The 24,035-nt window shown below is 38.5% G+C and overlaps 1 protein-coding gene across 2 annotated transcripts in view; it reads left to right on the top strand.

Moving 5' to 3' along the window:
• LOC121303551 (serine/threonine-protein kinase Nek6-like) overlaps positions 1–24,035 on the top strand; it is an 84,679-nt gene that overhangs the window by 24,608 nt on the left and 36,036 nt on the right. For both annotated transcript variants that reach the window (XM_041234314.1, XM_041234315.1), the window contains exons 2-4: positions 7,350–7,474; positions 19,473–19,613; positions 21,647–21,709. In XM_041234314.1, coding sequence (XP_041090248.1) covers positions 7,379–7,474; positions 19,473–19,613; positions 21,647–21,709 — 300 coding nt within the window. In that variant the 5' untranslated portion in view covers positions 7,350–7,378. The remainder of the gene's footprint in view (positions 1–7,349; positions 7,475–19,472; positions 19,614–21,646; positions 21,710–24,035) is intronic.

The raw sequence follows: 24,035 nt of genomic DNA, 5'->3' as shown, positions 1-24,035 counted from the left end.
TGAGTTTGTATACCCAGGACTGGGTACCTGCTGAAAACTGATATCTTGTGAAATAAAATTAGTTGACAAGATAAGGAACTGGTTAACCACAAGTTAGTAACTATACAATTGCACAAGACTTAGCTGTAAAAGCTAATCATGTACTTAATCTCTGGTACATTGTTGTTATCTACCCAATTGTAGAATTAGTCACTTCCTGAATACAAGCACCATGTTCGGTTCCCATTAATACATTTATTGGCTTTGAGATACTGACTACTTAGTCAGTTCTTGTCTGTGAGAGCCCAGTGCAGCGCTTTCCTTATTGAATTTGCAGGTTGCAAAATCCATTCTCAGCCCTGATTTATCATTCTTTGACATTTTGGCTGAACGATCGCCAGTAAAGACTAACATTCTGAGGTCTCTGGCAGCCAGCTTAATTGAAGAAAGGTCCATTTAAGGAATAAAGTTAAAAGGGAAATAAAGACAGTAGGCCAGATGTTGAAAAGCACTGCAAGCCTCGCAAGGGGAATTGCAGGACTCGGCTCGATTGTGCTGTGAGAAAACAGAGCGACCAGGCCAGGCTGGAGGACAGTTAGACTGCTTTGATTTTTACTGAACTGAGAAATGAACTGGCCTCTGAATGTTGTTTTCAGAGCCCACCTACTATAATATACCTAATATACAGCTGTTCTGTACCATACTTTTACATTACACACACTCCATACAGTAGTATGCTTCAATAACCCAGCTAGGTAATATAAAAAAACACCTGAATGACAAGAATCCCGAGCACAGTAAATACAAAGCGGTTATGTGGTCCGAGTTTAATTTCCTGTTTCAATTCTGCAGTCTCTAAAGCTTTGTTTAGCTTTGCTAAGTTTGCATCACAGTACTCAAACGTTCCAATTTTCTAAGGTGAAAAAGACAAACCTTAAAACTAAGTGAACCTAAAATGACTTTCTAGGTGTGAGTTGCTACTAGCTTGGTGTCATATCTTCCTCTTCAAATATAGAAGATTCAAGAGCTGTGTTTAAACGTGTCTGTCTCATGAGCACACCAAGTGCGGGGTAGCTGGATGCTGTTCTCTTTTTTTTACTCTTGCCGATGTGAAACAATCACTATTTTCCAGATGGGGTCTTTTAAAAGAGGTGTTAACAACAGTCAAATTAAACTGAAAAATGCATGTTTTACTCTCTTCCAACTTGTAAATATCACTGCTTGAAACCATTACTTTCAGTGTGTTGGGATTGTTTAACCTGAAGCATAGTTGGGTCCTAAATCTAACCTCTAACCAGGTTGCAGTTGGGAGTAATGTTAACCACAATGAGTGCTTTTTAAAAACAATATTGCAGATCAAACCGAACAGACCTACCCATTGCAAGTTATCTATTATTCAGCACTTTGATTATTAGTGACTCATTGCCTAGTCTTCATTACAGTTTATTGATAACAATAATTTTTTCCACTTTGAACCAAGCAATCCAGTTAGAAACCCAATTGGAGAGTAAATCTTATGATAGAAAAAACTGAAACAGAAGAAATGTATTTAATCTAGAGATGGCAGGCTAATTTGGTCTGAATAACATGGAAATACCTAGGCATGTACAGTTTTGTCATTGAGGTTGACAGTGTGTTTAGGAGGGGTTTTATTATTATTGTTTTTGCTGCAAGGCTGTTTGCTTATAAATCAAAAAATGCTGTAGGCAATTCCTGTAAAGTTAACCTGCACCACAAAAGATCTTGAGGAAAAAAAACATTTTAAATGATATCAGGATTATATATATCAAAGAGGCAAATTGGTTTAAAAAGTGAGGAACTATGCATCCTCGAGGATGAAGCAAACTATACAACCACGGTTGGTGTTCTGGTAAAATGAAGTGCACACAGGTTGAAAATGTAGTTACAGTAACAGACACCAAAGAAAGATAATTGTGTTTGAAATTGAATAGCATCGTGGGGCATAGTAACCTTAAAAAACTGAATATATGACACATGAATGCCCATGTACTGGAGTACAGAAACTGATTTTGTGTTTTGTAATAGTGCAAGCTGCCTTTCACCAGGAGTCTTGTTTTCTTTGGACTGGGTTTTAATGCTTGTGAATTTACAGCGCTGTTGTTAAGAGGATAAATGACGGCTGTGCGTGGGTGTCGCAAAAATAATAAATGAGTGACGGAACACGTAGCCACAAGGGACTCTTGCAAGTCAAGACTGAGCTTTACTGTGTAAGAAGGCACAGCTGTAAGATGTGCCTGTTGGTCTTTCATTGCAGCAGACATACAAACAAGGACAGATATTAGGACAAACATGTTGGTGTTGTGCAGCTCTGGAGGAGCCTGGTAGCATTTCCACTGCAGGGCTGGGGTAGAGCCCTTCAAAATGTGACATCATGCTTCTTATAAATCGAGGGAAAAGGTGAACGCAATACATAGGAAAGTGGGTTATATAAATGCTACTCATCCAGAGAGCACAGAATAGCTTCTTTTTGTCTTATTTGGTGGGTAACAGTTACAGGAAACGTGTATAAAGCTATAGTAATGTTTTAACGCAGGCTTGTTAGACAATTGCTTTCTTCAATGTTTTCTTTAACCCATCTGGGGTTCAGAGTAGCACAAGAATTACTGGTGTGTGCATGTTTAAACACAGAGTCAATGAGAATGGAACTTCAACAATCAAGCTAGGTCATGACTAGGAAGTTTGGGCTTGTTAGGGCTGGTCAGGCACAGTTGCTGTTTATGGGGGTGTGGGGGGGTGGGGTGGGGCTGGGCATGTGACCCCGTATTTCACATTTGTTCCATTTGTTTTGGAACAAGGTATGAATCTAGTCCAGTTGAGCAGGGGAATGAGAAGAAGCCAGCACTGTGAGTCACAAACAGCAGAATTAAAATCACATGACTGCTTTGCTGGTAAAAGACTCTTTTGTTCAAAGATAAAACTTAATTGAGATTGGGGGAGCATGTATTCCCCCTTATACAAAATTACCATATTAAATACATAGCAAATTGTAATGCCGATACCGTGTAGTAAAGCATAGGTAAGCATTTTATAAAGCCCAGAGAAAGCATATTAAAAAAACAAAAAAAACATGGTTAAGACATGAGAAAATGCTGAAATTCAGAATTGCTGTGCAAATTTACCATTTATACATCATTAAAACTACAAGTGGCTAAGTAGTAGTTTTGGCACAGAATGGCATCTCATTTAAAGCAAGTGTCATGCTTCATTGATTCACAATTAATTATTACCCCCTATCTATAAAATTGGCATTGACTATTGATTCAGTTTTGGCTTATATTATTTACAGCATGCTTGCAACATGAGTCATTGGAGTTCACAAAAAAAATTTCACATCCTTTTTATCTTAATTATTAAGCTTATTGCTTCATTTAAATTGTTTTCTTTATGTTAAGTTTTCTGGGCATTTTGTTAATGCACGTCTGTTTTAGTTTTTGGCTGTTCTGCGTTTTGTTTAATGCAACTCTTCATTTTAACATTATTTTTACACAGCAGTACTCACAGATGTTTGGTCAGCATCATAACTGTTGCAAGAAACCGGGGTGTAATAATCCAGCACCTCTGCACTTAAGCACTTGTATGTCAGCTGACAAGTTTTCAGCTGATATCCCATCACACCTTTCTTCTTAAAGGCAAACAGCCTCTATACATGAACCTCCAATATCTCTCGCAAGCACCTGGGTACATATTGTTACGATATCACAACAAAAGGAATACTCTTGTGTGTAATGTGTGTGTGTGCATATGTATAGCTATTACATACTGTGTATCAATTATAGTACAAGAATACGACAAAAAATGGACTGAATGCTAATACCTGAAAATAATTGTAATATTTTTTTTAATAAAGTAGCCTGCGCAGATATAGGGTTAGGTGGTGGATTGCGGCGATCGCCAGCTTATTTTGACCCCCTGCATTCATTGTAACTATTTTTGCTTTGAAAATAATTGGTTATTTTTTTAGCAGTCATTTTTAACATTTTAGCCTCTCGAAGTGCTTAAAACAGAAAACTCGCCCCTTCAACTCTTGGTTAAATGCTGTGTCAAGACGTGACACGACTCTCATGTGGTTTCAAGATTTTTTTTTCACCCAGCAACGTGCAGGTGATCTAGTCTGCTAGAAGCGCAATCAATCTTTATTGTTAAAGGCATAGTAGCATCTGCAAGACAGGCAGATCAGATTTTGTCAGCCTTACGGCAACAGCCACTTTGCCAGCTGAAAAGGCCTGGGGAGAACCCTGGATTTGCTCCACATCTGCATACATTGTTTTCCTAAAGTGCTCTTTCAAGTCAATTAAGTTGGACCCAAAAGGTAAAATCTGTTTACTCACGCATTGTCATCATTAGTAACTTTATCTCTGGTATCCTTTTTATTTTGTGAAACATGCTTCTCTATTTTATTCTGCAATTAAAATAAAAGGCTAAAACTGAGTGCCCCTGTGGAAGAGCAAAGCTCTGCCCTTTTTAAATTGGCAGGGATGGGGTTAACTTCCCCTACCTGCCTTGGTTCATTGTGTTCAGGTGGCTGGGGTTGATTAGATGATTAGTTTAATTAACGATCAATCAGCGCCCAGCCACCTGACATAAAAGGAGGCCTCTGCTTCTCATTTGGAGAGAGGGAGCTGAGGAAGCAGGTTGTTTTTTTTTTTTGGTTGTTTGGAAAGTTTGAATCCAGTGAAGGCATTGCCCAGCCTGGAAATTGTTATTTTTGTAAGTTTTGCTTTTTGTCTTTCTTTGTGTTTAAATTGCTTTGTTTTGGCCCTTGTGCCCTTTCATTTTTGTGTTTATTTATAATAAAATAGTTATTTTTTTGAACTGCAGTCTGTCTCTGGGCCTCTTTCCACTCGCCAGCCTGCCACAGCCCCCCAGTCAGATTATAAGATACACAAATAGTACTATTGAATAAGTTAGTTTTCAGAGCTCTGTGTTTAGATTTTTAACTACTGGGTCCTTGGGCCACTGATTTTACTGGCCTGGATGCTATTCTATCTGTCCCAATATATTTATATATTTTTTCATGATGGTTTTTATTTTCAGTATGTTTCTAACTGTGTATGGTAACCAAATAGAGCCCACGTCTTAAAAGAAAGCGGCTAAACGAAGCCTTTCAATATATGTTACTTCAGCCATTTAACATGCACATGTGTATGCTTGTCAGAAAATGAAAATACTGTATTCAAGATTTGAAAATGAATGTGTACAAATGATTTTTTTTCACAAGCAAACGTGCAACCGAACTGTTACCATATGGCCCCAGCAACACTAAAACTGAATTATAATAATCCTAATTAGTGATCCATGGGCCAGTGTAGTCGAATACACGATTACATGAAAATAAATTTTGTTTTCTGTTTGTCTACTTTTGGGATGCATTGTTTTGCGGCTCTGGTACTACATTTAAAAAAAAAACAGCCATCCTTTTTCTGTGGAAGTTTTCTCTATTTTATCCAGTCTACTTCTGTTAGTCTCTGTTTTATAACTTCATAGTTTGCCTTTCTAAAATTGTAAACCTTAGCTGTAGTCATTACTTTTTGGGTTTTAAAAATCACCTCAAATGAGGTCATGTTGTTGTCTGAATTGCCAGTTGTGGCAAATTCAGTGGCGGTCTGTAGGATTAGGGATGGAAATTTTGAATAGTTTCCTATTTGAATACACAGGGTGCAACATTTTTGTGTATTTGATTACTCGAACTCTGGTCCCTTACGCTACCAAGAGTAAAAGGCAAATGCGTGTGTACAGACAGCATAACAGTGTAAGCTGGTAAAGTTTAACCAGGTTCACAAAGTGTACAAACAATGTCCAAGATGAGATTTCTTCGTTCAATACCATATTTCCTTAGGCACAAGTTTTTCCTTTTGTTTACTGAATTAAAATACACCGAACTCAATGAGCAGCAACATCACAGCGCATATCTCTTCCAATTAAAGCAACATTAGCATAATATTGCACAAACCACCAAATAATCATTTTTGCTGTAGTGTATTCAGAATAAAATAACACCTATCATATAGCAACCTAAATATTCTACATCTGTTTAATTCTAACAAATAGTATTTGTAAAATAATCTTAATAATGTGAATGTTGTAACCTGGCCAAAATGCACCATGACTGTGACGTGAGTGTGTCTCGTTCACCAGAAACAGTTTTGTTGAACAAGTATGTTTACTAAATTTAAAACAACATTGTCTATTATAAGTGTATTGATTTAGCTATAAACAACCAAAAAATGCCTTGCATTTATCTGTATGGCTTTGTATTTCAATTTCATTGAGTTTAAGAATTTTAAGTTACAATATAAGTAACGGAATTCATTTGCAGAGTCAGTGTGGTACCTCGAAAAAAATGTGCTGAGCCAATAAAGACCCTCGTAGAACACATGCGTGGCTATACAGGAGTTCAATGTAGCATTGCAGTTAAAATGGAAGACTGTTTTTTAATACCTACCCCATCATTAAAGTTTGTACAGTATTTATCGAGATTACTCAGGACTTCAAGGTAATGTTGCATTTTACCCCCTGAAAATACATTTTACTCTCTCAGTGTTAAAATCAGAGGGTAAGTTACTCCCAGACCCAAAACCCTATCTGGAGCGCTGGATGTCCCTAATGCTACAGAGTGCATCTTAAATTGGACTAGAACCTTCTTTGATATATATTTTTTTGTTTAACTGAAACATATTTAGTTTCAATGTCAAACTGGAGCAGATTTCATCTGCAGTCTATAATCCAATCTGCAGACAGACGTTAAGGTCATTCCATTTATAAATTCATCCACCTACCTCCAGTGTTTCCCTGACATTAGAATAAATCCACAGCATTCAGTTGAGCCTGCATATTTTGTTGTGCAGTTCCAGGTCATGTAGCTCTTGATATCAATGGATCTGAGTTCCTCTTATACACAATCTAATTGTATATGTCTAAGTTGTAAACTGCTGGCATTTTTCCCGGGACCTCTCAGGTTTCAATGGGTAATCATCAAAGCTCACTGATTTAAGTGCACACATTTAAAAAAGGCCAACATATGTCTTTCTCCTTTCAGCAGCTTCTGTAGAGGTTATAGTAATACAAGAAGAAATGTATCATGATGATATGATTTTATAAATATCTGAAAGGTCAAAATGTAGTCAAACTGCCCCCTCCATAGTAAATGTATTAATTGGTAATTTGCCCACAGTGGGAAAGCTGCCCCATTGTCTTTGTTAACCATGCTTAGAAAAAGGCACTTAGATGCTGCTTAAAAAGAAGAAATGTGGGTTTGTAGCCCTGTGCAATACATGAACTCAAGAGCCTTTCTCTGTCTGCTGTATTTACAGACACGGCCTCATTCTGAAGCGTCTTTCTGTTTTCTGCAGGTTTAAGAGGCTCACAGTGGCATGGTACTATGGAAGGACAGCATAACCATCCCCAACACAATCTAGAGGACCAGAACAAAGCACTCTACAAAGTGCCAGGGCAGGAATACCAGCATGAAGCACAGGTGAGCCCTGGTCACAACACATTCCAATGTATTGTAGTGAATATCATACGCGCGTGTCAAACTTACATTGTTACTTTAGAGCCGCTCATGCAATTGCCAGGAGTTCCTTAGCAAAGTTCTTGCAGATTACTTTTTTGTTGCATGCGTTCTTGTCTCTGACTGCTGTTTTAATGCTATAGGCACAAGGGTGTTAATAGTTTAAAGGTTTACGATTTGCCTTAATGTTGTCTTAAATATGCAGGCCAAAGACAGGTGTTAGTTTAATGTTTACATACAGGTACATCTGCAGTGTGGGTCCAGTTTATTTAATATTCACAGTTTTTTCACATATCCATATACAACGAAATACTTTACACATACAGTCTTGTCCAATTGAATACTGACACATACTGTATATTGTGTTCTTCACACCCTTTATATGCACTTCTCAGCATCGCAATTCATTCAGCTGGGTTTATCACAACTGCAGGGTGCAGTTCATTCAGTGAGGTTTATCACAACTGCAGGGTGCAATTCATTCAGAGAGGTTTATCACAACTGCAGAGTGCAGTTCATTCAGAGAGGTTTATCACAACTGCAGGGTGCAATTCATTCAGAGAGGTTTATCACAACTGCAGGGTGCAGTTCATTCAGAGAGGTTTATCACAACTCCAGGGTGCAATTCATTCAGAGAGGTTTAGCACAACTGCAGGGTGCAATTCATTCAGAGAGGTTTATCACAACTGGAGGGTGCAATTCATTCAGAGAGGTTTATCACAACTGCAGGGTGCAATTCATTCAGAGAGGTTTATCAGAACTGCAGGGTGTAGTTCATTCAGAGAGGTTTATCACAACTGCAGGGTGCAATTCATTCAGAGAGGTTTATCACAACTGCAGAGTGCAGTTCATTCAGAGAGGTTTATCACAACTGCAGGGTGCAATTCATTCAGAGAGGTTTATCACAACTGCAGGGTCCAGTTCATTCAGAGAGGTTTATCACAACTGCAGGGTGCAATTCATTCAGAGAGGTTTATCACAACTGCAGGGTGCAGTTCATTCAGAGGGGTTTATCACAACTGCAGGGTGCAATTCATTCAGAGAGGTTTAGCACAACTGCAGGGTGCAATTCATTCAAAGAGGTTTATCACAACTGGAGGGTGCAATTCATTCAGATAGGTTTATCACAACTGCAGGGTGCAATTCATTCAGAGAGGTTTATCAGAACTGCAGGGTGCAGTTCATTCAGAGAGGTTTATCATAACGGCAGGGTGCAATTCATTCAGAGAGGTTTATCACAACTGCAGGGTGCAGTTCATTCAGAGAGGTTTATCATAACGGCAGGGTGCAATTCATTCAGAGAGGTTTATCACAACTGCAGGGTGCAATTTATTCGGAGAGGTTTATCAAGTTCTGTGAAACCTCAACTCTTAGGTCTGCATCGATATCAACACTTATATTTTATACTGTATTTAGATTTTTAAGAACTTGTATGTTTGAACATAAAAAGAAGGCACGTGGGAATTACCATTGTTGTTTTAAATACGTGGAAAATGCTAGAAAATAACTGGCAAATATAGTCCGTTCTACAGCTATGGGCAAAACTGAATATTTTAACAGGTGTTTGTTTTCCTGATTTAATGTTAATGGCGTATTTTTTCCTAGATTTAATCACAAAAAGTCCAGATTTAGCTAAGTTTTAAGTTAAAAAATGGTTCTTTCAGATATAATTTATTAATCTTTTTTTTTTTAAATTGGCGAGTCAACGTTTAGCTAACATTTCTAACAAATAAATCAGTGAAAAAATACATTAACTTAGATCTTGTTTTTTAGACAATTCAACATTTGACATTAACATCTGAAAAACGTTGGCGTTCAACAATTAAAGCTCAGAAAATAAATCTGGGTTTTCACAAAGGAAATATTTATTTTGCCAGCTAAATGTGAAGCTAAATGAGCCCCATCCCATTGAAGCGTTTGATTTTAAAGCACTGTTAAAATATTGGTGCTTTTCTTCACATTCGGCGCCCCATACATGGCAAGCCATCGTTTCTTCTCTGTTCACTGACACTTGCCGTTCAAACATCATTTCAACAGTTCTGCAGGTCCTAGAATGATTGTCAGTGGCTCATTTGAAAGGCAAGAACTTGGACTAATTAGTTGACATTTATGTATTTATTAAAAAAAAATTCTAACTATATATATATGTGTGTGTGTGTGTGTGTGTGTGTGTGTGTGTATATATATATATATATATATATATATATATATATATATATACATATACATACACACACACATACATACACACACACACTATGTATATAGAATTGTTATTATTATTTCTTTTTCAAGGGTTTGTTTGTTTGTTTGTTTTGCTAAATTGGAATAACCTATATGAAATAAAATAGGGATTTAAATGTGTGTAAATAGAGGGACAGCTTTACTGCTCTTTAAATTAGTTTTACCAGCACATGCTGTATTATAGTTTAGATACAGTTGAGTAAAACAGTACGCTCAGAACGTTTTGGTGCTAATATATCATGGAAATCAAGAAAAGTGCTGTATGCTTTTGAAATGAAATGCATTTTCTTTGGGTTGTTTGTTGTTTTATTTTATACATCAGATAAAAAAGCATAACCAGAATGTTTAACTAATCTCTTAAAATGTAATAAAGTATTCTTTCAATGTACTCAAATTATAACAGTCTTTTGTAGGATAATCCCAGAATCATTATCTGTATTCAAAACAACAGACTGCAGGGTCATTGAAAGTACTAAGAAGAGTCAATGATACAATTGAAGACTAAGCTGCGATGTGACAATAGAAATGTGCCCCAAGCTTTCTCATGTAGTACAGGATCTCCAAATCCCCCTCATTGTGTCAAATTAAACAATTTAGTAATATTTTAATCCCCTTGATAAATCCATTGATAATGTCCAGTTGCTGTTTCCCAATGAAGGTTAATTACCACTGCATTTGGCAAGGCTTCAGTAGCTCAGCAATTATTTAATGAACTAGAGCTGGTTTGTTCTGAGGTAATGGATATTTTCATGGCACTTGGTGATGCTGAGTTGCAATTACATCGTTGTTAAGTGTAATTAGGAGTTAATACTGAACATCTGCTACTGCCAGGAAGCTGCATAGCATTTAGAGTTATTCTTCAGGAGCACACTCCATGAGCTGTGTAGTTTCATCATTCCACTAGTGTTATTAATACAGTATAATTCTTAACTTGCAGTATTGTGTCAGACTGAGATACTACACACATATTTGGAACAAAACATTTCTACAATATGTTTGTTTCTTCTGGCTGGATGATTTTTTTTAGCTGTTCCTTCTAGTTTTTAAATTGTATCAAACCACTCCATCATGAACCAGAAGTTAAGCAGGTTCCCACATCGCCTGCCTGTGCTTGTGTGGCTCAGTTGAAACATCTGATTCCCTGGGAAAGGCAACGTGTATTCGGAGGCAAGAATGACCATGTTTATACTTCCATATAATGTCAATTATAAATGGCTGTATCAAAACCAGTGCATATGTGGTACTGGAAATAAATTCATTGGTTGGTCATTTGAGCAGGTATTTTATGTAATGTGGTTTCCACCACATGTTATGGAAACTTTTAGTTTCTAGCTAATTCAGTATTCATATATGAACTTTAGTTTTTATTTCCTAAACTGAAAAGAAACCCCAGAATTATGCAAGACAATGCTGTGAGCTACACTTAAATATGCTTTCCAGTCTGTATGCACATTCATAGCATTATTGAAGCTGGCTAAGACGGGTGGCTTAGGAATATGATTGTTACAGGCTGGCTAAAATTGTTTCACATCATTTAGACAAAATGAAAGGCATGCCCATTTGTGTACTTTCAGCCAATATTTATATATCTGAGCTCAATATAAGCATAGTGTGATGTGATTTAATTATTTTTCTTTTGATTTAGAAACAAAAAGTGTGACTCAAATGTCTCTCGTTTAATTGGGACAGCCGCTTATTCAGAATATTTTCACTTCTCCTGAAACTACCTACATAAAACAAGTGTTCCATTTTATTAATTGGTAGATTGATACATTGTGATACGGTGCTCCTTCTAATTGCTTTTAAAAAAGAAAAATATCATACAGAAAAGCAACCATGAGCTGCATCACAAGCCAATTCTCTGTTGGTCCCTGTGGTTCTTATTGTTCTGTAGTTGTAAGTGGCTGGTTTGATAGCAGCCAGTACTTTGTAAACAGGTCCGCTGTAGTTGATTGTGCACGACAGCAAAGCATACTCAGCTAGTGTAGTTACTTTAAAATCTAAAGGATGAGCTGTGGCACCTACCTTATAACAAGAAAAACAACGATAACAAGATTCCCAATGCCTGCTGTAGACGTTTTCTGCTACATGAATATACTTCAGGATGACCGGCGCTCCAGGAAGACATCAAATGTACAACATGTTGTATCAGAATAATATGAAAACAAAAATAAAAACGTAAAAACTGTAAACTACCACAGCAGAAGCAACAAATGCACATAGACAGTGTTTCAACTTCAAACGCTATTTTTTTTTAAAGTATGTAATACCTACAGTTTTTGTTTGCTGTCCTGTAGAAACCCCACCACATGTTATGGAAAATGAACATTTGTGTTTATAGTTGTATATGTTGTGAAGCTTACTGACTTAGAGGATTAAAACTTGAACCTAATGTTGTGAAAACCATAATAAATAAATACATATTTAGATTAATTTCCCCTTTTTCCTACTTCTGTAGACAGACTAATTTTATGTTTATGTAGGTACTGTATATTACATTTTCATCTACGTGACTTAACACACTATTTCTCCCTTCCTCTTGAATAAATGTACCTAGATTTGATAGACTTTTTCTGTGACAAAATCCCAGCCTTATTTATCAGTTATTAAAATAGGAATCACAAATCAAAGCAACAAATGTCACTCTCCTTCATCTAAAAGATTGAGAGGAATTCATCACAGAATGGTCACTATTTAAAAGACATCGAGTGTCTCAATCTCACGTCTACTGTGATACTGCCGGACAGACTTCTTTGTGAAACATGGTGGGCATCATGACTGTATCAGTCACGTAGATACGAAGAAACACCAGCAATAAGCAAACTCTGACACTCCCCATTACTGTGTTTTTGCAAATGGGTTTTGAGGTTTAACTCGCTTTGTGTAATTAATTAATTAATTGGATACTACACAGCATTTTGCGTTTTGATAGTTGCAGAGTAATACAAATTTAAATAAAAAACATGTTAAATCTCTCTTGATGTGTTGTTATTTTGATCGCTATTTTTATAAAGTTCTGAGGTTGAATATTTCGGCCCAGGTTTGATAGTGCTTACGAGATCCTAAAACACTCTTCATTACTAATATTTAAATCCAGAATAAATAGAATTCCAAATTTAATTTAAAACACTTTTTTTTTTTTTTTTTTTTTATATTTTTTTTTTTAAATTTCTAAATGCTGCCACTGGTCTTAAAAAATATTTTCGCTACAGTATGCTGCTGTATTTCCACTACTATGCCACTGTTTTCTACTTTCATAAATTGGCGTCTCTGATGAGATTGAACTGTACTAACTGTGTGAGAGCTCCCCTGGGTACACTCATCGGCTCAGAGTTTACACAGGGAAGGACTCTCACATTGAGGCGCATGGCTGCCCCACATGCTTCCAGACCACTGAGAAAATTGTGTGGGATTTAGCCCCCCCCCCCAAATCTTGGCTACCAATTGTATTTAGATAGCTTCTACACAGGGATCCCTCTGTTTAGAGCCTTGAACACATCCGATACAAAGGCCTGTGGTACAATACAACACGACAGGAAGGGAGTTCAGTGACAATTGGTAGCCAACAAGCAGAGGCATGTACTGTCAGGAACTGCTTTTAAATACACTGACAAAAATGTGTACCTCAATACCACCATCCATGATGAGGCTACTGTAGCAGTTCCTGTGCGAGGTCACGACACACACACAAACGAGACCAAATATGTCCAGGGGGCATATTACACGATCATTTCATAATGCGCTTTCTGTCTTATCTTTCATTGCTAGGATAGGATTTTTCCTAACTTGGTATTACAGAAGCACTTCCTATGTCGCAGGTAGCTATAATTTTCCAAATGCTCTATCCTATCTTTAGTAACTTTAGTTAGGAAATCCTATCTCACATTAAATCATGTCTGTTTTCAACTGATCAAGTCTGAATCCAGGGACAACGGTCACAGCTCGCGCTACATCTAGTTTTACATCGTCACCAAAGAGAAAAATAATATATTTTATGATTGTTTCCTCTTCTCTTGGATACAGAAACTACCACAACAAACACCAATAATGAAGTATTTTTTCTACTTTTTAAACTGGAATTTTTGTATTGAGAAATTCAAATTCGTAGCTGTTGCTATCAAAAGTCTAATTGAATCTAATCAGGGCTTCTTCTATACAGACTACCGATAAGATAATTTCTAAACCGTAACAAATCAGAAACATTACTGTTTCCACAACATTATAACTGAGCAGGCTACCGCATGCTAAAAGGGTCAACATTTACAGGATTCTTCCATGAGGTCGCAGTTTGTACCTGTTTGTTTTCAGCAGGTAATAAAGCCGGAGGGGGGGGGGGGGGGGGGGGGGGGGGGGGGGGGGGGGGGGACAAAGTACATTTCCAGGGAGTTTGTCATTACATTGTTTTAGCTGTGCATTCCATGATGAGAACATGTGTACTGATAGCAAACTGGATGAAGCTTGAGTCACAATATCACCAAAAGAATAAACATCTTATAAACTAACTGTATCATACAGAAAAAAAGGTAACGCTGCTGAGGCACAAACACAGTAGATATTTTGACTAACTTTTATGAAGGACTAAGAAATAAGGAAGAATATGTGATACATGTGTCCCATTTATCAAAGGTAGGCTTACAGTGAATAAAAATAAATAAATAAATACATACATACATACATAGCCTCACAAATAAATTAATGCATTTTAACCAGATATTGCTAGCTTCTCAATTAACAACCTTACTGCACCCTAAGCTAGTTAGCATGTGTTTGTAAACCTACGTTGTGTTTCAAAGTGTCTGATCATGTGTTTTGGCAGGCAGTATTTTTTAATTAGAAAACCTCATATGTAAAAATAAATATGTCCAGTAATTACAGTGCTTAGATCTGTAATATATATATACACACTTGTTACATTTATTCTTTGTTTCATTTTACTCAAAATTAATGAAGAATTACCATTACAAGCTATGGATTTTCATTTTCAAATCTACGATAAGACAAGTGCCTCCTAGTCCCCTCAACTGACACTTAGGATATCCTATCTCTAAGGTAAGATAGGATTGTCAGTTAGGATGTTTCAGTAATATGCCCCCTGGAGTAGAACAAATACATGGGAGGCATGGATAGATCAAACCAGGTGCTGGAGCTGTACAATGCTGCAAGGAAGACCATGGCATGGTACAAGCAGCTTGTCACTTACATGGTCCAGATTTCTTTCTACAACGCCTATGTAGTGTACCTCGATGTGGCTATGACAGTGTGCTAATGAGAGGTGTCATGTTGTTGTGAATTTCACTCCAGGCCATCGCAATGTTGATAAGGCTTCTCAGCTAAAGTGCCTGAAATTGGCAGAAAGACTCATCCTCAAGTGAGCTGACTCTTCTGATAATTAGTGTTAATAAAAACTATGTCCCGACAAAGAGAACAGATTGGGGGATATAATAGAACTCCAGCAGATAGATGCCCATTGGCTTAAGCACTTCACACAAGGTGTGGTTTTCACTCTCTATGTGGAGGAAGAAGCACCTTCCTCTGAAAAGTAGGACACGTGTTTTAATCAAGTGCAATTTGCCAAAGTAGCTTGTTTTCAGGATTTTACTATACTGTATGTTTCAGTCCATTGTTCTGCACCAACCTTTTACTCAATGTGCACAGAGCCACTAGACAGAACAGTTGGTTGTCACCAGTGGGAAGTTGCACCAGTTACAGATACAGGGCGATTGATGACCAGTCGGACATTGGTTGTATGCTACCATTTCATTACATATCTGCACTTACAGTTGCCAATGACCTGATATACACATTTAAACTGAATAATTAATCTTTGTCTGCCTTTACCGTTATACAGTGCCTATAGGAAGTATTCACACCCCCCCCCCCCCCCCCCCCCCCTTGGACGTTTTCACAGTTTGTTGTGCTACAACTGGAATGTCGATGCATTTCAATAGGATTTTTTCCCTTTGATTTACACAACCTACTCAACACTTTCAATGTGTGAAAAAATGGGGGGGGGGGGGGTGTGAAAAAACAAATCAATTCACACAATAAGTCCATCTGTGTGCAATAAAAGTGGTTCACATAATTTCAGATTAAGTACACCTGCCTATGTAAGGTCCCACAGTTGGGTAGTGCATTCAAAGCAAAGATACTACCATGAAGACCAAGGAGCTTTCAAACAACTCTGGGATAAAGTTGTGGAAAGGCACAGATCAGTCGAGGGGTATAGAAAGATTTCTAATTTGAATATCCCTTGGTGCACAGTCAAGTCGATCATTAAGAAGTGGAAGGTATACGGCACCACCCAGAATTTGCTTAGAGCAGGCCGTCCTCCCAAACTGAGCAGCCGGGTAAGAAGGGCATTGATCAGAGAAGCCATGAAGAGGCCAATGACAACTGTGAAATACCTACAGTGTCCCATGGCTGAGATGGTAGAAACTGTCCATGTGTCAACAATAGCTGAGGTACTCCACAAATCTGGCCTGCATGGAAGAGTGGCAAGAAGGAAGCCATTTTTGAAAAAAGCCCATGTCAAATCCCGCTTGAAATTTGCAAAAAGGCATGAGGGAGATTCTGAAAAGATATGGCAAAAGATTCTGTGGTCCGATGAAACAAAAATCGAACTACTTGGCCAAAATGCAAAGCATTATGTCTTGTGCAAACCCAACACAGCACATCACCAAGGTAACACCATCCCTACTGTGAAGCATGGTGGTGGCAGCATCATGCTATGGGGATACTTTTCATCGGCAGGGACTGGGAAGCTTGTCAGGGTAGAGGGCAAAATGGATGGAGCTAAATACAGGCAAATCCTTTGAGGAACACCTATTTCAGTCTGCAAAAGACCTAAGACTGGGACGGAGATTTACCTTTCAGCAGGACAATGACCCCACGCACACAACCAAAGCGATGCTGGAGTGGCATAAAAACAAGAAAGTGAATGTCCTAGAGTGGCCCAGTCAAAGCCTGGACTTCAATCTGATTGAGAATCTGTGGCAAGACTTGAAGATTTCTGTCTACCAACGATCCCCATCTAACTTGACAGAGTTTGAACAATTTTGCCAAGAAGAATGGGCGAATATTGCACGATCCAGATGTGTAAACCTGTTAGAGACTTACCCAAAAGACTCACAGCTGGAATTGCTGCCAAATTTGGTTCTACCAAGTATTGACTCAGGAGGGTGAATACTTATCTAACCAAGACATTTCAGTTTTTTCATTAACTGTTGTTTCACAATAAAAAAAATCTCTTGCCTCTTCAAAGTGTTGAATAGGTTGTGTAAATCAAAGGAAAAAAAATCCCATTTAAATGCATCAAGATTTCAGGTTGTAACTCAACAAACTGTCAAAATGTCATCCCCCATCCCCCCCCACACACACACACTCTTATGTGCTATAGTTGAGGTACAACCTTAACCGTGCCAGAGGGAGTGCTAACCAAAGTTTTATACTCAATTTGCTTACATCTTATTAGGAATAGGAATGTTATGTCTGGTAACAGAGCTACAGCACACAAAGACATTTCCTTTGCTGTAGTTCAGTTTTACTCCAACCATTTATCTGCAATCAGGTCATGTGACCTACCTCATAGGAAATGATTCGATCATCAAGAAAACTGTTTTATTTTGTATGTTAAAGTATTAACAACCAAGGAAAAAAAAAAAAGATCTTCAACGCAAGAAAAGAAGGGCAGCAATAATACTAATAAGAGGTAAGAAAATTTATTAAAAACCTTGGTTAGCATTTAATATAACAGTGGCTATTGTGGTATGCTTTTGCACATGTTGTGTGTGCATTCTGAAAACTGCAATCGAAGTGCTCACGAAACAAAACATCCTGGTGACATTTTACATAGTGCTAAAACATCAGGCTGCCTTTGATCAAATGCAATATTGACATTATTTTAATTGCAATAATGCTTCCTGGCACAAACTCTGATGGTTTTGGGGTGTGTTTAGCACTTGTGTCATGCCATGTTGGAGTTAATGCTTGCTGACACTCAGACAGACATGTAGCTCTGGCTCTGCACAAGACCCCAGCTGCACATTTACATATGCAATGACCTAGATTTGCATTCTCGATCACAGCCCATCAGGCCTTATTACATTAATACAGCTTTAATGGAGAGCGAGATTTCTGTATCCCCCTCCCCAAGGACACAAAGAGCAGACACAGGTCAGTCCTAGCAAAGGCAGCTAACTTCTTGCCTTGTGTTACAATTGTTAAAATGGGCATAAACTGGGTTCAATAAACTGCAGACTATCAAGGGAATGTATTATTCATTGTTATTAGGTTGATATGTACTACTTCTTAATCAACATTATTACTTTGCCTCACCTTGTAAAAAAAAGTCGCTAATAATCCTTGGTTGTTTCTAAGCCATTCGAACACATTTAACAAACAGCTATGTTGGTATGAACTGAGCCATGTGGTGTCACTGTAGTCTGCAGTAAAGATTTTATTTTGCGATTTAGTAATGACAGTAAAAGATTTTGAGTCAGTGGGACTTTCAATGTATGCACATAACAAGGGATGAAAATGCATTTCACCTGAGGCCCGTGCCTTGGGTGCCTCATCGCTGGCTACGACCTTGTATTCTTTCGTATGGCAGTGGTTCCCTTAATGGAACAATTGACACTGCGTCGTTTAAGATACTCAGTCAATAATCTGAATGTGCTGTTATTATTACATTTGGTAATACTTTAAAATAATTACCAGAAATTCATATTAATTTCAGTAGCTTCATAGAAGTAACATCTGAATAACACATGTTTTGTTATTATTTTGTAATTCATAATGAATACAAGTTTAACACCACAGGAATAGTAACTAATGCATTGGAATTCATATGAATTTGCGGTCATTATTTTAAAGTGTGCCTTTCATTTGATACTTTCAATCACAATACAAATTTTTAACTCAACAATGAACAAATGTAATTCACATACAATACCGTAGCATATTCTAGCTATTTGAGTCAGGTGCTTATCGTTTTCCACTATTTTAAACAGATCCATTTTAACAGCTGCATATTTAAGGTAGCTGTAATCTGGAAAATCCTTTTACCGATTAACTGCAAAAAAGTTTTTACTTAATTTGTTTTATTGTGCTTTCCTGAGCTACACCAGAGCTTGAATATAGCAGGATACCCGCTGCTGTAGCAGGTAATAGCGGGGACATGTGTGATTATTTCAGAGAGACAGAGAGGCAAGGAGACTGCAGTGAGCGAGTGTGTGTATCACAGGCTATACCAGGTCAGAGAGACAGAGAGGCAAGGAGGCTGCAGTGAGCGAGTGTGTGTATCACAGGCTGTACCAGGTCTGGTTTCAAATGAAGCAGCTTCACAGATATTGTGGGATAGTGTAAAAAGCAGACACCAATGCATTTTAAAATCTGATGATATGGTGCCATGGTACTGCACTAGATTCCCAGTGTGTTTAACTGTCATAATATTGTGGTGTCAAAATGTTTCCCTCTGTGGTACAAACCCTTCTTCCTATTAATCATACAATTGTAGAATCAAAGTGTTGCCGCATACAAACAATTGAACATTCATCTTGCTTTTGAATGCTAACGGGCTCTCAGTGCATCAGTTATCGTTGTCAAATACCGATTAAGAAATGGGTTGTTGATTGCACCACTTGTAAAAAGAGACCTCTGATAGTCATTCTTTCTCTGGGATACTATCTATTTCACTGAACATGTCTGTTTTTCTCAACAGAGGAACGTGTCCACATACCCGTATCGATGCACGCTTGCAGATTTTCAGATAGAGAAGAAAATCGGCAGAGGGCAGTTCAGTGAGGTTTACAAGGCTACCTTTCTCCACGACAGGAAACTGGTTGCACTGAAGAAAGTCCAGGTACGTTTCTTCCACAATTATCACTAACAAATTGATCTTAGACAACGATGGAACCATTTAAAGCCATTCAATGTTACATTTTAAGTCATTTAAGAGATATTATTTTCTAGAAAGGACAGTCTGTGGTAGTCTAAAGTAAAACATATATACAGTCAATTCCCGTTAAAATGAACTCGGATTAGACACATTTTTCTTTTTATTTTCCCCCAATTTGGGATGTCCAGTTATGTTTTTTCTCCTTATTGCAGCGAGTCCCCACACAGCACAGATGTTCTGAGGGCGTGTGAGCGTCCTCCGATCTCACAAACCTAAAACCAGTATTGCTTTTACACAGAGCAATCCAGATATACATTTGTATCCACTATGTGCTCGGTGTCTGTACGGTAGGGTTTGCTGTTGCGAGATGATGAGAAGCAATCCCTGCAGGTTTCCCATCCCCCACCCTGGGAGTGTCAGAGCCAATGTGACGCTCCCCTCGGGGTCCCCAGCAAACTTTGGCCTCCTTGCGCAGGCTGGACATGAACTGGTGCCATCCAAACTGTGTGGCTCATCGGCGGCAGCGTTTTAACTGGATGAGCCACTCGGGGCCGCTTGATTAGACACATGTCTTGATACTACGAATGTTCTCCATGGTCCTGCTCAAATTGTTTTTTTTTTTTTTTTTTTTTACACAATGTTTTTTATTTTTCTGACATCAATACTGCATCTCCAGCCAAACCCCACCCTGTGTTCGCTATATTTTTCACATACCTCTTTATAGTGTCAAGGAAGAAAGGAGACCTCTAGTAGCCATCGGGAGGGATTGGGAAAAGGTCCTCCCTCCATCTTTCCTCGCTCAGACTGCCACAGCTCAGACTGCCCTTGGATGTGTGGGCCTTAGACGGCTGGCGCTTAGAACGCCTGGCGTTTTAAGGCACCGATTGCCAATTTATAGTATCCTGTCCGCGTGGAGCCGTATATTTAACACACCTTTCTAATCAGCCTCCCAATTCAACACAGCCCAGCACACAAAGGAAATCTAAATTTACCTTAACAATCAACAATTTAACTAATATTAACACTGTATTTCACTTACCTGTTTAAATGTTGTTTTTTGCCAGCAGCTGGAAGCACATGCGACTCTGCAGTTTAAATTAAATATGATACACTGTGAAGCCCCATGTTAGGAATAGGCAATCTCAACTGTGCACTTCTGTGCTGTAACGAGATACAATCTCAACATTCTCTGCTGAAAATAAATAGAAAAACCATTTAGAGATGATGTGGTGTTCTGACATTGCTCACCACATGTTGCACATCTTGTAATGCTAAGATGTGTATCAGCATAACAGTACTCAAAACTAGTGTTATCAGACAGAGAGATAAGTGGAATCTCTTTCATTGGGATTCAAAATCCTGTTATCCTGCAATAACATGTCATGGTGGTTTGAACAAAGAATTGTCATAAAGTCTTTGACTGTATCCGCTGTAAGACGTTATCTCCGTGCACACTCGATGCGCCTGTACTTCTCAACGGAATCCCTTGGCAATCCACTTGCAATGAGATTCCATTATCCAGCAATAACAGGCCACAGTTTGGATAAACAAACACCAAAAGCAGAACTTAACTCACATTTGTTTAACTACAATCCAGACCCTAAGGAAAGCCTTCACTCATTCTCAGCTTTTTTTCCAGCTGATGCTCCCTGTAGGTAAAGCTTGTATGGAAGCAGTGAAGTGACACCAGTAGCCATGAAAATAGCAAAACAGCAGACCACATTAAAAAGTACCATATAAAGAAACCAGAACTAAGAACTACAGTGTACAAAGTTTCAAGAAATGGTGGAGAGATTGTGCTGCTACATCTCACCGGACCAATTAACGTAAAATACAATTCTGTTTGTTGTTTACTTTGGCAGTATGATAGAGTGTGATTGGATTGTTTGTGATGTGTTTACTCACATAGCAGAATTTAAGGCTAGTGGCGTCCCCTGGGATTCGCTTCGCTACCAGATTTGTTTCTGTGAATGAATATAATGCTTTTCCTTCTGCAGATATTTGAATTGATGGACGCAAAGGCAAGGCAAGACTTCATCAAGGAAATCGACCTTTTAAAGGTGAGATTCAGGGTTTTCACATGTTTGCAGATAGATCAAATGAGCTAAACAGCCTCAGATCTAATTAATAAATATAATTTTAAAAAAAAATACAGGGCATTGTTACTATCTGTTGATCCAGTTGGTTAAATTTGTAGAGAGCCACGCAAGCTTCTGAAAACTGAATTGTGGAAGTCTAGCACATACACATACAATTTAAAAAGTGTTTACCTCCCACTGTATGTGGAAGAAGCTGATCATCTGTTGGTTACAAAGAAACATTTAAATGTAGCAATCTAGTAAAGTTACATTTAAATGCAGCAATCTAGTAAAGTTACAAAAAAAGAAATAATAATAATACACCATAGTTGCTAAGGTATTAGCGGATTTGAAAAAACGTGTTGTGTAATTTATAACACTTTCGTGGTCAAGCGTGTACTTGTTGGGAATGTGTTTTAAAAAAACCGTAAAGTTTACTGTTTAGAAGCATTTCAAGACGAAGTTTCCCTGGCAAAAATGTAATGATTTTTTTTTCTTTTGATTTTAGTGTTGCTAGTTTGCTATTTACCATATATGTAAACGCTATATTAAATAAATATATTACTATATTAGTTATTTATTGGACATGCACAATCCATTGATTTATGAAACTATTAAAACATTAAGATAAATATGTTTATAATAACAGAAATGAAATGCTTAAGCAATAAGGCATGAGAAGGTTGTGCTGGATATTGGTGTGGGATTGGTATGGGCTGGTATGGGATATTCCTGCCCTTCGGGAAGGCATTGCTGAGCTCTCTATACCAGAGCTGCCGACAGCCCCCGTCTTGGGATGACGCACTTGGTCCCGCCCACCGAGGGAATAAAACCGTGACCCAAAGGAAGCTCTTCCTCTTTTTCCCTCTCAAGACGGTACAGTAAGACCTCTGTGTTGAGCTGAGCGTGTTGATAGAAAAGAGCTTTCCATTAAACATTTCACCTCTAGCCCACACAAATTCCTGTCAGTCATTTGCAAGACAAAAATACAGAATCAAAGTTATTCAAGGATCGTCGTGTCAAGCCTGACCAGCAGTTTTCTTTAATGACAGTGTGCAAGGCAGCATGTTTGGTAATGCAGTGCAGGGGCAGGGTTTTCCTCACTAGACTACACTGTAATTTAGGGCCAGCTTTAGATCTGTCAGTTTCAGCAATGGGAACTCCCTTCTCTCACTGCCGGAGTCATTACATCTGCAACTCATCATCACCAGCTCACCTCGCATTAAGTGATAGAGCCCGTGCCACTTGTACTTTACAGTTACATACATTAACTGGATGACGTTTTTATAATTTACAATTGCGTTCGAAAAAAAATCATACATTTCTCACATAATAATTGTTACTTGTAATGTTGCAGTCATTAAATTCGGGTTCATAGAGCAGCCATCTGTGCCGAGGATCAGGGTTTTATGAGGAGTTGAGAAGGCAGACCAACTGGCTGACCAACTCAGTTGGAGTGAGTTGAGAAGGCAGATTGTGGCGACCAGCCCGGTTTGAGTGAGGATTTGAGAAGGCAGAGTGTGGAGACTGGCCCGGTTTGAGTGAGAGTTTGAGAAGGCAGAGTGTGGAGACCGGCCCGGTTTGAGTGAGGGTTTGAGAGGGCAGAGTGTGGAGACCAGCTCGGTTTGAGTGAGGATTTGAGAAGGCAGAGTATGGAGACTAGCTCGGTTTGAGTGAGGATTTGAGAAGGCAGAGTGTGGAGACCGGCCCGGTTTGAGTGAGGGTTTGAGAAGGCAGAGTGTGGAGACCGGCCCGGTTTGAGTGAGGGTTTGAGAAGGCAGAGTGTGGAGACCAGCTGAGTTTGAGTGAGTTGAGAAGCCATAGTGTGAAGACCAGCTGAGTTTGAGTGAGTTGAGAAGGCAGAGTGTGGAGACTGGCTCGGTTTGGGTGAGTTGAGAAGGCAGAGTGTGTGTCACACAACACTGCCCGATACACACTCTAGAGCAGGGGTGTGGTGCTTGGCGCTGGCCAAGTGACAGTCATAAAAATACAAAGACGAACCCAACACCTCAAAATTATTGTTTCAGTCACTGTCACCTCTTAGAAAACGTGTGTAAACAGCAAGTTTCTTGCCATGAGCAACACAAATTGTCATGTTGCGACGACGTGGGTGAATTGGCAGTTTGTCAGCTGGTTCGAGTTACAACACCAGTGATACCAGAAAAAGGGTTATAGTTATGATTTTGTAAGTTTTGTAGTGACAAGTGTCATCATGTCTTTATCCATGAAGAGAAAACTGGAGCAAGAGTGCCGTGTGTTTCTAGAGAAATGGGGAATTTCGTATTTCTTTGTGAACATGAATGGAAAG

This window comes from Polyodon spathula, chromosome 33, assembly GCF_017654505.1.
Source record: "Polyodon spathula isolate WHYD16114869_AA chromosome 33, ASM1765450v1, whole genome shotgun sequence".
Classification (NCBI taxonomy): Eukaryota; Metazoa; Chordata; class Actinopteri; order Acipenseriformes; family Polyodontidae; genus Polyodon; species Polyodon spathula.
The sequence above is the reverse complement of the archived record's forward strand: the minus strand, read 5'-3'. Positions and strand labels throughout refer to the sequence as shown.